This window comes from Hemiscyllium ocellatum, chromosome 7, assembly GCF_020745735.1.
Source record: "Hemiscyllium ocellatum isolate sHemOce1 chromosome 7, sHemOce1.pat.X.cur, whole genome shotgun sequence".
NCBI classification, from domain to species: Eukaryota; Metazoa; Chordata; class Chondrichthyes; order Orectolobiformes; family Hemiscylliidae; genus Hemiscyllium; species Hemiscyllium ocellatum.
The window spans coordinates 16,553,118-16,569,923 of NC_083407.1; the positions used below are offsets into that span (position 1 = coordinate 16,553,118).

Sequence of the window (16,806 nt, forward strand, 5' to 3'; positions counted from 1 at the left end):
ATGGATTGACCAAGCTGAATTGCCCATAGGCTTAGGTGGATTAGCCATGTGAAAATGCAGGGTCTCAGGGATTGTATAGGTGTGTGGTGTGTTAATGCCGTGGCTGTAAGAAGTGTATTTTTGCTAGTTTCTTTTAAGAGAGCGATTTAATGAGAGGTGACAAGCAAACTGTGGTCACGTAAACAGCTTGTGAAGCCTTTATTTATTTTAAAAGTTGGAACAATATAGGCAGCCTGGATGGGTGTGGCCAGCTCTCGCAGACCAGGATTTCTAGATTTTCTAGCTTTTAGATTCAGCAGAAGCAGCTGGAGTATTGAAGAAGTAGAAGCTTTTTTATTGCCTCTCTCAATTACAACAAGAAGCTTGGGTTTCTCTTTCTACTGCTGGTGTTGCATGTGAGAAAATCAGTTTTCTGAATTTGCCTTGTGTTTATGGGATGTTACTACACTGGAACAGTTCATTAGTAACAGTTAATGTCTCTATTAACCTGTTAAGTTTTCCATTAGTGTTATTATTCAAAGTTTGTTTTTGTTTTACTGTATTTTAAGTATGGGGTTTGAATAAATTGTGGTTTGCTTAATGTTGTATAGTTGAATTGCATCCGGAACACAGCACTTTATATTTGTCTTTAAAATAAGAAGAGTTTAGGGTCTCAGCTGCCTTCTTAAAATATTTTGAGGGGATCTGGCATGGTCCATAACAGTGGGATGCTCTTAAGAGGGTCAGCATGGATTTGACAGGCTGAATGGCCTACTCCACACTGTAGGGATTCTTTGATTCTAGTATGATGACGGTGCCAGGAATCAATGGATGCCCTGACAGTGGCAAGTACTCCCAGGAATGGCAACTGAAGGAATCATGTTGGCATTGGATGAAAGGAGCATCATTGGACCACAGGACTTGGTTGTTTTGGTGAGTGTGTGTTGTTAGACCAAGAGAAGCTACATCGACCTTTCATGAAACTTGACAGAAATGACAATTAGTTGATTTCTCGTAAAATTGAATTCCATGTCATTTTACTTGGCCGCATTGACAACTGTTAAGGTGACGAACACTGGATATTCATGTGATCATGGCGGTCTGTGAGGTACAATGTAACAAAGGCCTACCATAGGGCAGAATTGATAGGAACTTGCCATACCAACCTTGGATATGAATTTTCCATGAACACGGGCTCTGAGGCAGCAATGGCAGTCATGGGGCTCAGACTGAACTCTTAACGTTTTTGAGGACCCTTTTGGACTTCTGTTTTACCTTCTTTCTGTAGGTGTGGCCTACTGGACTGCTCTTTGGAGTTCGATTGCTGCCTCAAATAAAAACTGAAATGGTCTTTTAGCTGTTTATTGGTCTTTTTTAATCAAAAAACTGACTTTTCATCAACTCCCCCACCATTCAACTCCTGCACAAAATGCTTTTCAAAACATCAAGAATGCAGTTCCATGCCTTCCACAGCACCTGCAAATAGCTACAAGGTCTATCTGCTACCTTTTATTTGGCATCTGTTTTTAAACAATTACAGAACACCACACTGACAGCAATTATATCCAAGGAGAACCTGTGTACATTAAAGAACCTTCTACAGAGTGCAAATGTAAACTAAACCAGCAAAGCTTTAAAGATAGATTCATTCTATTCTTCTCTCAGAATAAGTGACTTGAGGCCAGGAAGATGTTCCCATAATCGTTAATTCAATCTGAGATGCTTGATTTATGATTTCTCAGTAATTAATTGAAGATCGGTTCTCTCAATAAACCTGTAATAATCATTTCCACAGCTTTATTGTGGTGCAATCAACACATTAAGGGAATAGTGTTAATGATAATTGCTGCTACAAAACATGACAAAATAGCAGCTTGCTTTTCTGCACAAGTCTGTAACAGAAGTCAGTGGGGAGATGGATTCCTCTCATTACTGTTTGCGGAGACAAAATGGACCTATTGCTGAAACACTCTTTTGTTTGAGTTTTCTTGCAAAATGGCTGCAGCAATTTAAAAGAAATTCACTGGAGCCATAATTGAAAAGAAATACATTTGAAAAGGAGGACATTCAAAAACAGTATCTTGCTTGTCGTCCGTGCATTTAATGATCTATATTTGCTTTGGCCTAGATATTGGTATGACTTGGATTTTCAAAAGTTCACATTTGTTTAAAAATCGGTTCCTGATTCTCCTCCTCCCTATGTCTCCTTTACTCGGCTCACAAACCCCAGATAACTTAGTTCTTTCTCAATTCCAGACTTGTGTACATTCTCCAGTTTGACTGCTTTACCATGATCAGACATATCTTCAACTGTCTAGATCCTCAACTCTGAAAATCCCTCTCCAAATTCCTTCTATTTATAGTTCTTCATCATTAAGTCTTTTCCCTCAAATTTCTTTGACAACAGAAAAAGGAAGAAGCAAGGTGCTGGAGAAATTTGAATTTGTTTGAAAATGTTTATATTGAACCAACATTGCAGTGGTTAGGGGCTAGGATACACCATGATGTTGGTGACCCACTGTGTTCTCACAAGGATGGTGCAGTGGCATAGTGATTAGAACTGCTGCCAGGGATCTGGGTTTGATTCCTATCTTGAGTGACCATCTATGTGGAGTTTGCACGTTCTCCCCGTGTCTATGTGTGTTTCTGCTGGGTGCTTCGGTTTCCTCCCCCAGTCCAAAGTGGTGCAGGTTAGACGGATTAGCTATGGCAAATGCGGGGTTATGGGGATATGTCGGGTTGGGGGGTGGGGGGGCAGGGTCTGGGTGGGATTCCCTTCGCTGGTCAGTGCAGAATCAATGGGCCAAATGGCCTCTTCTGCACTGTAGGGATACCATGATTCATGTGATAGGGTCTTGTAGCATCATGTGCTTCATAGCCTAGGCAAGCAAGAAAGATTGTTGGGGGAGGCTGAGGAGTTTGGACACTGGGAGAATGTCCTAAACAACACTTCATCTGGCAAGTTGTGAATAAGGGACGCACAACGAACATTTCCGTTTTGTCAGATATTAAACACAAGTGCAGTCTTTTATACTTCTAAATTCTTATGTTCTCTGGTGTTTAGAAAAATGGAGTTTGGAAGCATAAGAGGAAACTTCATTGTGACAGAGGGGCTTCTAAAGGGTCATGACAGGGGTTAGGGGCTAGAAGGAGAATGGGGACATGGCCTTAAGATAAGGAAGCTATCATTTAGATTTACAATGAGGAGTAATGACTTCACTCAAGCAGTTGTGAATATTTGTGAATGGTCCATCATTGAGTACATTGAAGAGTGGAGTAGACGGATGTTTTAACGTCTCATACAATCAAGGAACGTAGAAGATGGGGAAGGAAGGTAGAGTTGAAAGCCATCAGTCATGATCATATTAAATGGTATAGCAAGCTCGATGGGCTGAATGGTTGACTCCTTTTTTTAAATATTCATGTGGTCAAAGATCCCAAAATGTCGCATCGAGGGAGGGGCAAAAGACTTCTCCTGCAGCCCTGGCCACTATTTATTCCTTAGCCCAGAACAAAGAAAGCTCCTTATCTGGTCACTATTTTCATTGCCGTTGGGAGGACTTAGCTGTGAAAAACATTCCTGCTGCATTTTTTGCAACATTCTTTTTAATGATGTATGCTGCAAGTGAAAAGCAATCGGCATTCAGATAAAAAAAATCATCTATTAACTCTAATTTGTCAAAAGCTTCTATTCCTCATGGTTCAGTGGTTATCTAATACAAAACAAGAACAGAAAAGGATGAAGATTAGTCTGGAGGAAGGAGCAAGCATCTGGTCAATAAAAACCTTTTCCATCTGTAAATGTTTTTTCTACTTTATTCCACATCACCCCCAAAATATTAAGCATCCTGATAGATCCCAGTCATAGAGTACTTTATCTCAATTACAGTCTGCTCTGTTCATTACCATCTTTCAGTTCTGTTGTTAAGTTCATTCTCACCTCATTTCCACTTTTTTTGCCATCTGTTTCAGGCATCTGAATCTTCTGGTTATAAAATAATTAACAGGAATGAAAATTTCCGAGGACTGTGACTTGGGACAATATGTAAAACACAGGGAGATGGTTGTAAGTCAAACACATACAAATATGGTTTCTTGTATCGACAGGTTTTAATGATGCTGTTAAATAGAAATATTTATAAATACATCAATATATTTATGAATAAATATAAATAGAAAGATAAGGTTGAGAGTCTCCATTTAAGTTCAAGATGTTGCATAATTACCTTTCTTGCAGAATGGTCCATCGTAAGCAGAAGAGGTGCAGTTGCACGAATAACCATTGTATTTCTCTATACATTGTCCTCCATTGTGGCACAGGTTGCCATAGCTTGTACAGTGCCCCGGGCATCCTGGATTAACTCCAGGGGTCATCCTCGCCCGTTCTTCAAGATCAAGGTTCACTCCATTCAGTTGCAAAGCTCGAATGCATCCAAGGAATCCTTTCTGTCTTGAGGCCGTGCCTCCTGTAATTAAATGGCTGGAAATTAGAATGGCACTTCATGTCACGCCAGCTCAGAATTTAGAAAACACAATGTAATACAAATAACTTTGCATTCGTTAGATTGTGGAACCTGAAATCATGAAAGTCAAAATAAAGCTCAAAGCCCAGACCAGAATTGAGGCGAGTCCTGGTTGAGGGACAGTGTAGACTAGATGGGCTGAATGGCCTGCTTTCGTGCTGTAGGGATTTGACGATTCCTTCCCAACAGCACAATAAAGTAGCAGATGCTTTTTCAATTAACAAGGGTCGGCTAAATATCCAAATCAGAATGGGACTGAAAGTCAGAAGACTAAATACTGAAGTAGATGTTGAGATACTTCATGAGATACAATGTATTCTCTTCGGTAATATCACTTCCAATTCTACAGATTCTGTGTTCATTCGATTTTCACAAATCTGGGACAGAGATATTGTATGCTATCATTGCAGTGATGGAAAAATTTATATTTTATGCCTTTGTTGACTCAAGCATATTGGGTGGAATATTTTAAAGGGTATAAGTGACATGGGCTGTGGCAGAATTAGCTAACAGGTCAGATGAGGGTATCTCCATATTTGGTGTCTCCCGTGCCATCATCTCTGGTTATCATAGTGATGCAGCAGGTTCTCCCAGAGCACCGGCAAGTTAAAGCTTGTTAAGGCACTAGTTGACAAGTCACCTCATTAATATTCAGACATTTACCTTAAGATCTAGCTTTTTAGCTTATTATCTTACCAAACTCACCAAACAAGCTAGACATTGAGAAACCAGAGCAATACCTGGTAGCTTCAACTCGCTGCTTGCTTTGAACAACTTCCTTAGTGTCATAGAGTCAAATTCGTACAGCATGGAAACAGGCCTTTCAGCCCAACTCATCCATGCCAACCAATTTTCCTGAATTGAACTAGTTACATTTGCCTGCATTTGGCCCATATCCCTCTAAACCTTTTCTATTCATGTGCCTGCCCAAATGTCTTTTAAACGTTCTAACTGTAACTGCATCTATCACTTCCTTTGGCAGCTCATTCAACATATGAACCACCCTCTCTATGGAAACATTGCCCCTCAAGTCCCTTCTGAATCTTTCTCCTCTAACCTTAAACTTATGACTTCTAGTTTTGGACACCCTTACCCTGTGGAAAAGACCTTTGCTATTCACTTCATCTATGCCCATCATGATTTTATAAACCTCTATAAGAGCACATCTTAACCTCCAATGTTCCAGGGAAAAAAGTGCTAGCCTCTCCTTACCAGGCTGCAAATGTGTTGCTGGTCAAAGCACAGCAGGCCAGGCAGCATCTCAGGAATAGAGAATTCGACGTTTCGAGCATAAGCCCTTCATCAGGAATCCTTACCAGGCACCAACATTTCTGGGCAGGCTCAATGTGGACTCCACTTCCACTGACAATGGCATTTGATATGTGCTGGCCACAAAAAACTCTCATGGCACACTTCAGATCCAGTTAAAGAATATTATGTTACTTCATTGCTGAACCAGGAGCTATCACTGTGTGCTCAGGAATGTGCATGGAACACCTCTCTGGCCTTTTTACTCCCTCTCATAACACATCCTCACTTAGAGCCCATCTTGTTGTTCACAGCATACTGCTTTGCCTTGCCTTGCCTTTCCTTTTAGTGCTTTGCCCCTCAGCCACAGATACAAGATTCCTATTATTTGTCATGCCTTGTCCTTTAGCACAGACACAAAGGAAGGAAGCTAGTCATGGTTGTCAGCAGGTTTTAGTCAAGTTAATGGGGATAGCTTGGAGAAAGAGAGGACTGCAGATGCTGGAGATCAGAGTCAAAACGTGTGGTGCTGGAAAAGCACAGCCAGTGAGGCAACATCCGACGAGCAGGAAAGTTGACATTTTGAGCATAAACTCATTAAACTCCCTTGTTGGGTCCATGCTGCCCCCACCAACCCACCCTCCACTACCGGCACCCTCCCTTACCACCGCAAGAGGTGTAAAACCTGCGCCCACACCTCCCCCACTTAGCTCCATCCAAGGCCCCCACAGATCCTTCCACATCAGGAAAAGATTTTCCTGCACCTCCAAACACCTCATCTACTGTGTCCGTTGATCTCGCTGTGGTCTCCTTTACGTTGGGGAGACAGGACGCCGAGTTTGCACATTCTCTCTGTGTTTGCATGGGTTTCCTCTGGGTGCTCCAGTTTCCTCCCACAGACCAAAGATGTGCAGGTCAGGTGAATTGGCCATGCTAAATTGCCCGTAGTGTTAGGTGAAGGGATCAATGTAGGGGAATGGGTCTGGGTGGGTTGTGCTTCGGCGGGTCGGTGTGGACTTGTTGGGCTGTTGAACTTGAAGGACCTGTTTCCACACTGTAAGTAATCTAACTCTAACACCACCCTGTTGAACTGTCCTACCTATACAAACCAACCTCCTCTCTGATTCATCACCCCCCACTTTCATCTACCTATCGCATTCCCCAGCCCCATCCCCCTTCCATTTATCTCTCAGCCCCCTTGGTGAGGAAGAGCTTATGCCTGAAACGTCAACTCTCCTGCTCCTCAGTTGCTAGTTTACTCGCAGTGCTTTTCCAGTACCACACTTTTTGACTCTTAATGGGGATGGCCATTGCTCAGTGGGGTTTGGCATTGTCAGTTAAGAGCAGCCCCGATGCCAGTTCAAGGGCTTGAAAATGATCAGCCAGCTGCTCAGGAAGGTCAGATTCAGGATCCTCCCCACATATCATGGCACCTCCCACCGGTGCTGAATCGTTCTGTTCAACTGGGTCAGCTTTTCTCCTGGAATGAGAGACAGGGAGATGAAAGTGGATGGTGCAGAGACAACTTGAGTGAGTGTGTAGACAGAGTAGAAGGCATGCAGAGTTAGCAGTGTCCAGGGTTGGCATGGGTAAGAGGGAGTGGAGAAGATGTTGCAGGCATTTGGGCAGCATGCTGGCACTATGGTTAGCACTGCTGCCTCACAGCGCCAGGGACCCCTGTTCAATTCCAGCCTTGGGTGACTTTTTGTGTGGAGTTTGCACATTCTCCCCGTGTCTGTGTAAGTTGCCACCGGGTGCTCCAATTTCCTCCCACAGGCCAAAGATGTGCAAGTTAGATGAACTGGCTATGCTAAATTGCCCATAGTGTTCAGGGATGTGCAAGTTGGACGGTTTTAGCCATGGTAAATGCAGGGTTACAAGGATAGAAGGGTAGCTAGGTCTGAGTTGCATGCTTTTTGGAGAGCCAGTATGGACTCGATAGGCCAAATGGTTTCTTTATGCAATGTGGGGATTCTATGTATCTGTAATTGGTGACAGTAGCAGAGCAAGAGATTTCGTACTGATAGTAGCAGTGAATGTGAGGTATGAGAGAGAGGTATCCGGCTGAGTACAAGAGGGTCATTAACCTTCTTCCTAAAGTGCTGGTCATTCCTCCCGGTAATGAAGACTGCTTTAATCCAGGTGACCACCTCAGACATGCAGGCATGGTTTGGTGTCATGGTTTCCACTCCTGATCCTGGGCGGGGAGTGGGGGGGAGATATTTCACCTCTGCACCATCCTATCCAGCGAGACATCCAGGTCCCTGCCCACAAAGTAGGGTCATGATATCCCTCCATATGCCATATTTGGAGTAAATGGCAGGAAATGGCAGCTCCAGACTGACAGTACTCCCCCTGATGTACAACAGGCCTTTAACAATGGTCTGGGAACAAAGGATTCAGGTGAATTCTGAGATATCCACTGGGTGCCAGATTGTTCTGGGCATAGTGTGTGGTAAGATGGAGCTGGAAGTATGTGTGAGAAACACCACAGGGGTGCAGTAACGCAATAATGCAGTGCATTTGGCAAGACACGGTGAGAGAACTTGACAGGGTTAGTGATGAAAAACTCTCTAAAACACTTGGACTTGGCGAAAAAAATGTTACAGCCTATTGTTTCTTTCTCAGGAACCCTTGGAAATTGGTTTTGAATTACGAGCTTAAAAAGTCATAGTCTTAGAGCACCATAACCTCGCCATAATTTTCTCAGGAATATAGAAGAAATTCTAAGTGAAATGCAAGCCACTTTGCACGTGCTCTGCTGAATGAAAGCAGTTCCCTGGCCAAATGACCTTTTGATTCTCATCACAACTGAGACTACATTTTTTATTAGCCATGGTTCACCTATCTATAGTGTAGGGTGTGCTAAGCTCTCTGTCTGTCGGGACAAGTGCAGAGTTGTCAGACATCTTTGATGTTCAGTGGCACCACTATTGTTTGTAACAATAGCGTGCTCCAGACTACAGTTGCAAGTGAACTTGGCACTACTCAAGTTCTACAGAAACGAGGACCCATCTCAATAATCTTCAAAATTCTAATTAATTATCTAGTGACAAAGTAATGGGTTCAACATGTATCATGTATCCTGATGTATCACAATACCTGGAGTACTGTGTGCAGTTCTGGTCTCTAAATTTGAGGAAAGACATTCTGGCTATTGAGGGAGTGCAGCGTAGGTTCACAAGGTCAATTCCTCGAATGGAAGGATTACCTTACACTGAAAGACTGGAGAGACTGGGCTTGTATACCCTTGAGTTTAGAAGACTGAGAGGGGATATGATTGAGACATATAAGATTATGAAAGGATTGGACACTCTGGCAGCAGGAAATATGTTTCCGCTGATGGGTGAGTGCCGAACCAGAGGACACAGCTTAAAATTACGGGGTAGTCCATTTTGGACAGAGATGAGGAGAACCTTCTTCACCCAGAGAGTGGTGGCTGTGTGGAATGCTCTACCCCAGAGGGCAGTGGACACCCAGTCTCTGGATTCATTTAAGAAAGAATTGGATAGAGCTCTCAAAGATAGTGGAATCAAGGGTTATGGAGATAAGGCAGGAAGCGGATACTGATTAGGAATGATCAGCCATGATCATATTGAATGGCGGTGCAGGCTCGAAGGGCTGAATAGCCTACTCCTGCACCTATTGTTTATTGTCTATTGATAATGCAATAATGGTGAGAGACACATGATGAAGTAGAGCAAACCAGAAAGGAACAGAAACTCGAACTCAGTATTAAGGGAACGTGTGTAAAGATTAAACTGTATGCATAATGCACTTTCAGAAAGTTCTTAAAATTCCAGCAGCGTTACTTGGGAATTAGTGCCCAAACATGAAGTGGAATAAAAGCCTCAGCTTTGCTCATTCCATATTCTGAGCCAAATGGTTGTTGGTTCAAGGACCACTCTGGGATTCTAAGTGCACACTTTCAGTTGACTATTCATGTGCATTTCTAAAGGATTACAATAAATCACTAGAGATGCAACCATTTCGAGAAGATGCCAGACTGATTCACCATCTGGCCATTCTGGTATAATGCTAAAGCAAAAATTTGACAGCACTTCCGTTCTCCCTCAGAAGAAAAACGAATTGAATGGGCCAATTTCCATCCCTTAACCAACACAACCTAAAGTGTCATCCACCTCATCAGTAGGACTGAATGCACACAAAAAAAACCCTGATACTTTCATTTCTACTATACCCAGAGCTTGTCAACATGGATAAGAAACATGTTTGAACATTCACAAGGAATGATGGGGCTATGCAAATAAAATTGTTTTCATTTATACATTTTCTAAAAATGTGATTAAGCCATCAGCTGCAAAAACGTTCTATGCTTTTACTCAATCCAACAGTGGTCTGGCTTAGGATCCATTTCCTCACCTCTGTGATATGGGTTTAAATGGAACACTGCTGCTCTTAACTGTAAAAGTGTCAGGTGAGACTTGCAGGCAGTGTGCCAAGATCCCTCAGCCTTACATCACAGAATCAGGGCAGCTGCTCCCCGTTAATATCCTGGTTACAGATTTCTCCAGCTGTCCTTTACATTGCCCAGTTAACATTTATTTTAAATGTGCGTAGTCCGAAAAATAACAATGCCTTTTGAACTGTTCTCAAAGCACAGGACCTTACCCATGAAACTGACCACTAGCAGCACCTGATAATGTTCCACAGAGAATCATAGAATCCTTGTAGTGTGGAAGCAAGCCACTCAGCTCATGGAGGCCACACCGACACCTCCGCCCCCCCCCCCCCCCCACACACACACACACACACCCGCTCTGCCCATGACCCCGCATTTCTCTAGGCTAATCCATATAACCTGCACAGCCCTGGACACTATGGGCCAATTCAGAGTGGCCAACCCGAAGGTCTGAGGAAGGATCACTCGACCAGGAATATGAACTCTGATTTCTCTCCACAGATGTTGCCAGACCTGCTGAGCTTTTTCCCAGCAGTTTCTGCTTTTGTTGCAAAGGTAGTTGATCCAGCTTGCGCAGCCATTGTTTGTTTCGAGGATGCAGACATGAACAAAAAGCTGTGGGAGGTCTTGATTGAGAGAAAATGGAGAAAATGCCTCCAGAGGCAGGAGGACTGTTGGGAATATTGGAACAGATATGAGACATTTAGCCACTCATGGAGGGCATGGTTGGTCTCAGACAAATATCCACCTATGCCTGGTATCTACAGGTTGTCTACTTTACACATCTCGGAATTAACCCCAGAGAACAACGAACCAATGTCTCATTGTAAAGGTAGTCTTTGCTGTCACAAAATATCTGCAAGTAAAAAATGAGGTCTGCAGATGCTGGAGATCACAGCTGCAAATGTGTTGCTGGTCAAAGCACAGCAGGCCAGGCAGCATCTCAGGAATAGAGAATTCGACGTTTCGAGCATAAGCCCTTCAGGGCTTATGCTCGAAACGTCGAATTCTCTATTCCTGAGATGCTGCCTGGCCTGCTGTGCTTTGACCAGCAACACATTTGCAGACAAAATATCTGCACTCATGCTTTGAGCAACCTCTGTGCTGCTTGTTTTATTTGGTTTGAGCCCACGCCCAGGGGCTTTCAATCAAGCACAGACAGCATAGACCAGTTACCAATCAAACACAGAACAACTGAACCACATCATCTATCATTTGTGGAGGAGAGTTCCAAACCTCAATCATTATTTGTGTGTGGAGTTCCTTCCTAATGGGAGACTTGAACACAGAGATTGGATGTAAAATAAAAATCACAGGGGAGATAAGGAGAATAATTTTATGCATAACACTCTTCTAATATGGAATGTACTGCCTTAAAGAATGATGGGAGGGTATTTAATTTCAAATTTCAAAGGGGAATGTACACTTGAAGTGGCAAGATCTATAAGTCAATGGAAAAGAGGATTGGAATTTATTGGAAGGACCTCTACCTATGGTACATGATTGTATCATCACATTATTTCTCAATACCACTGAGTCTATTAACCATAAGGAGAATGTGCAAGCTCCATACAGACAGTCACCCGAGGGTGGATTCGAACCTGGGTCCTAGATGCTATGAGGCAGCAGTGCTAACCACTGAGTGACTGTGTCCCTCTTGCCTGATACTGATTACAATGCTTCTAATGTTGAGCAAATATCTTAGAGGACAGTTCAATGGCATCAGTAAAGGAATGTAAAGGCACAAAGCATAAAAGACAGAGGTGATGTAATATAATATCATGGATAGAGAATTGGGTAATGAATAGAAGACAGAGAGTTGGGGTAAAAGGGCTGTTTTCAGAATGGAGACCTGTAACTTGTGGAGTGCCACTAGAAACAGTACTGGGGCCACAATTACAACATATATATCATTGACTCAGATGAGGAAAATGAATGTACACTTGTTAAGTTTGTAGATGACACAATAAGGCAAGTGGTGAGGATGATACCGTGAGTCCGAAGAATAACATAGGCACATTAAGCAAATGGGCAAAAACATTGGTAAATGCAATATAATGGGGTTAAATATGGAGCTATTCACTTTGGCAGGAAGAATAGATGAGCTGAATATTATTTAAGTTGTGAAAGATTGCGGAAAGCTACAGAGCAGAAAGACTTGGGAGTCCTTGTCCATGGATTACAAAGGCTAACATTCGAGTTCACTGGGTAAGAAAAGGCGAACAGAATACTGGTTTTATTTCAAAGGGAATGAAACGTAAAAATAGGGAAAAACTATGCAATGCAGTTTACCGCTAACAGCTTTGGGCATCTCATAAAAAGAAAGATGTACTATCATTCCAGACAGTCTAAAGGAGGTCCACTAGGCTGAGACTAAGAAAGGAGGAACAATGTTATGAGGAGAAGTTTAGGCCTGCACTCACTGGAATTTAGAAGTACATGGGGTCACCTTGTTAAAATATGCAGGATTGGTAGATATGGAAAGGCTGTTTCTCTTTGTGGGGAAAGTCCAAGAATTCTCTGATGTAAGTGCAAAGACTTGCACATCTAAGTCAAAAATGAGGAAGATTTTTTTTCTCTCAGTGGATAATGAATCTACATAGAACATAGGACAGTACAGCACAGGAACAGACCCTTCAGCCCACAATATCATGCCAAACATGACGTGAAATTAAACTAATCCCTTCCGCCTGCCCTTGGTCAACATTCCTTCATTCCTTGCATATTTATGTGCTTATCCAGAAATCTCATAAACACCTCTATTGTATCTGCCACCTCCACAATACCAGGAAGCAACTTCAAGACTCCTACCATCCTCTCTGTAAAAAACAATTGCCCCCACACCCTCTTTGAACTTTCTCCCTCTCATCTTAAATGCATGCCCCCGGTATTAGAATCTGTGGAATTCTTTACCACAGGGTACTGTTGAGGCTGTGTGGCTATCATAAATATTCAATCCGTAAGGGAATCAAGGGTTACTGAGTAAATGTCAAAAAATGGAGTTGCGGATCATCACATTAGCCACAATCTCATTGAACAACAGACCAGACTTGATGGGTTGGCTGGTCTATTTCTTCTCCTTTATTTTATGGTCAGAGCCAAAAAACATACCAACTCTCTCCAGATAATAATAAATTGTAGTTAATTGTGAATTGAAAATGTGTTGCTGGAAAAGCGCAGCAGGTCAGGCAGGATCCAAGGAGCAGGAGAATCAACGTTTCGGGCATGAGCCCTTCTTCAGGAATGAGGAGAGGGTGCCAAGCGAGCTGGGATAAAAGGTAGGGAGGAGGGACTTGGGGGAGGGGCATTGGAAATGCGATAGGTGGAAGGAGGTCAAGGTGAGGGTGATAGGCCGGAGTGGGGGTGGGGCGGAGAGGTCAAGAAGAAGATTGCAGGTTAGGAAGGTGGTGCTGAGTTCGAGAGTTGGGACTGAGACAAGGTGGGAGGAGGGGAAATGAGGAACCTGGAGAAATCTGAGTTCATCCCTTCTGGTTGGAGGGTTCCGAGGCGGAAGATGAGGCGCTCCTCCTCCAGCCGTCGTATTGCTATGGTCTGGTGATGGAGGAATCCAAGTACCCGCATGTCCTTGGTGGAGTGGGAGGAGGAGTTGAAGTGTTGAGCCACGGGGTGGTTGGGTTGGTTGGTCCGGGTGTTCCAGAAGTGTTCTCTGAAACGTTCCACAAGTAAGCTGCCTGTCTCCCCAATATAGAGTAGGCAGCGGATGCAGTAAATGTTGTGTGTGGAGGTGCAGGTGAATTTGTGGTGGATATGGAAAGATCCCTTGGGGCCTTGGAGGGAAGTAAGGGGGGAGGTGTGGGCGCAAGTTTTGCATTTCTTGTGATTGCAGGGGAAGGTGCCAGGAGTGGAGGTTGGGTTGGTGGGGGGTGTGGAGCTGACAAGGGAGTCATGGAGGGAATGGTCTTTTCGGAACGCTGATAGGGGAGGGGAGGGAAATAGATCCCTGGTGGTGGGGTCCGTTTGGAGGTGGCAGAAATGATGACGGATGATACGATGTATATGGAGGTTGGTGGGGTGGTAGGTGAGGACTGGCAACAATGTATTTGAGACAATATGCAGTAACATCAACGAGCATAGATTACGTGTGTAAGTCTAGTAGCCTTGTAAATAGCTAGTATTGTTAAGAACCTTCACAACATATGTCGTAACAAGAACTTGACTCCCTATTGTAAAGGTTACACAGACTAACATATAGAAAACACAAAGCGCACTGTCATGCCTGACCAAAAACAGTTGCGAGGTTAAATAAAACAGGGCCTTTACATTGTTGGGATTTTGAGTTTCCCTGATGTGCACATCAGGAGCAATGTCCTCATCTCCCAAAACATCCCTCCCCACCTTTCCATACCAGTAGGGACCTAGAATTCTGACTATACAAAGAGAAATCAAGAAAAAAGAAAGAATTATAGATGAAAAGAAAGGGCAGCTTGGTGGCTCAGTGATTAGCGCTGCTGCCTCATAGAATCAGGGACCTGGGTTTGATTCCATCCTCGAGCATCTGTCTGTGTGGAGTTTGCATGTTCTCCCCGTGCCTGCGGGGGTTTCCTCTGAGTGCTCCAGTTTCCTCGCACCATCCAAAGACATGCAGGCTAGGTAGATTGGCTTCGCTAAAGTACCCAGAGATGTGTAAATAAGGTGGATTAGCCAAGGGAAATAGTGAGTTACAGGAGGGGATGGGTCTGGGTGGGATATTCTTCTGAGGGCCGGTGTGGACTTGATACACTGAATGGCCTGCTTCCACACTGTAGAGATTCTATAAAGGAGAAAATAAAGGACAGGAAGAAAGGAATGACAATTTATGAAGATTTTTAAAAACTTCCCAGACAAATGAAATTCCTGATGAATGAGACGCCACACAATGTGATTGTTATGTTTACTGCAATGGTAGTTGATAAGCTATGATTAATATCTATCACGTTCTTAAAATGGAACTTATACTTTAAAAACAAGACTGGAAATTATCCATGCTGTAAAAGGATTTATAGTTTCCTAATTGCGCCAGAGTGATTAAGAGACTTACCATACAGAAAAACGCCCTTTGGGCAACTGAGCCTTCGCAGTCAAAAACAACCACCTAACTGTTCTAATCTCATTTTCCAGCACTTGGTCCATAACTTGTATACATTAGCATCTTGAAAGGGATTGTAGGAAACAAACCTCAGCACGAAAACATAATGGCGACTGACTGTGTGGAGTTTGCACTTTCTCCCCGTGTCTGCGTGGGTTTCCTCCGGGTGCTCCGGTTTCCTCCCACTGTCCAAAGCTGTGCAGGTCAGGAGAATTGGCCATGCTAAATTGCCCATAGTGTTAGGTGAAGGGGTAAATGTAGGGATATGGGTGGGTTGCGCTTCGGCGGGTCGGTGTGGACTTGTTGGGCCGAAGGGCCTGTTTCCACACTGTAAGTAATCGAATAATTACACTGCCAACCCTTTATCCCAGCTTTCTAGAATGAAATGGGTGCAGGTGCACCAAAGACATGACGTTCCCCAGGAGGTCATGGATGGGTGGGGGTGAAGCTGTAATTTCACAAGTGCAATGAATCATCAAGCAGCTTGTGGTGATCACCACCTCACTGAGTGTCTCATTCACTGCCACAACTCACTAGATGGTTCACACAGTATGAACAACGAGCACCATCGGAGCGATTATTATTTGGCAGAAAATTCTGGCTCCTGTTTAATAACTCCTCGTGCTCTCCTGTTTTACAGAACACATTCTTTAAAAAAAATAGTCAAGGGTATGCCAGTGATTCAACCATAATTGCAGTCAGCAGTTCCTGACTGCTTTGAACAGCACACTACAGTATGGGAAAGCATTGTATTCCCACTAGATGGTGCTTTGCTCCTTTGATACCAAAGTATGCATCAAAACAATGATTACCTGAAAAGAAAACATGTATCCACAGAGCAGTTTGTGTGATCTAAGGACATTCTAAAGTGCTACACAGCCAATGAACTATAAGTGATGCATTTCACTGTTGTAATTTAGGAAACACGTTCAACATTTCACAGTGCAACAAACAGCCAAAAAATAATGACCAGAAACTGGAATCAAAAAACCTTTAGCCTCTTAACTGAAAGCGATGCAAGAAGCTGAATCTGAGATGCCAGTTTCCAGTCATTTAAGAGATAAAACTTGAACTGGATTGGAAGAATACATAGAATATTTATAACATAGGACACAAATACATTTAAATAAGTCAGTTTTGTTTTATATTGATGGATTCTGCATGATGTCTTTCATCAATTCATCACCTCTCAGTATGCCATTCATATCTTTATAATTTTTGAAACAACGTTCAATAAAGTTAATTCAAAATGTTATAATCTCATACCCATTTCAGTATCATTACTTAGTCTACTCAACCTATGTAACAGTTCAGCAATTTAGGTGGCAGATGAAGGTCAAAACTGACCCTATGTGAAATGTAAAATCAATTGACAAGCTCTTCTGAACCTGTTGACAATTGTTCCTGGTAAGTTACCGATGAGCCATTCTGAATCTGTGGTTCTAGCCCAGAGAATGGCATCAGAATGCCTTGGCACAAAGGCACAAACCCAAGCCCTGCTGTCACCTCACATCCATCCATTTTCACTTTCAACCAAAAATTCAGGA

The 16,806-nt window shown here is 43.1% G+C and overlaps 1 protein-coding gene across 1 annotated transcript in view; it reads right to left on the bottom strand.

Annotated features, from left to right (window-relative positions):
* LOC132817324 (contactin-associated protein-like 5) overlaps positions 1 to 16,806 on the bottom strand; it is a 1,293,865-nt gene that overhangs the window by 148,224 nt on the left and 1,128,835 nt on the right. Inside the window, exon 18 of the mRNA XM_060827734.1 lies at positions 4,206 to 4,445. Within this exon, the coding sequence (XP_060683717.1) occupies positions 4,206 to 4,445 (240 nt within the window). The remainder of the gene's footprint in view (positions 1 to 4,205; positions 4,446 to 16,806) is intronic.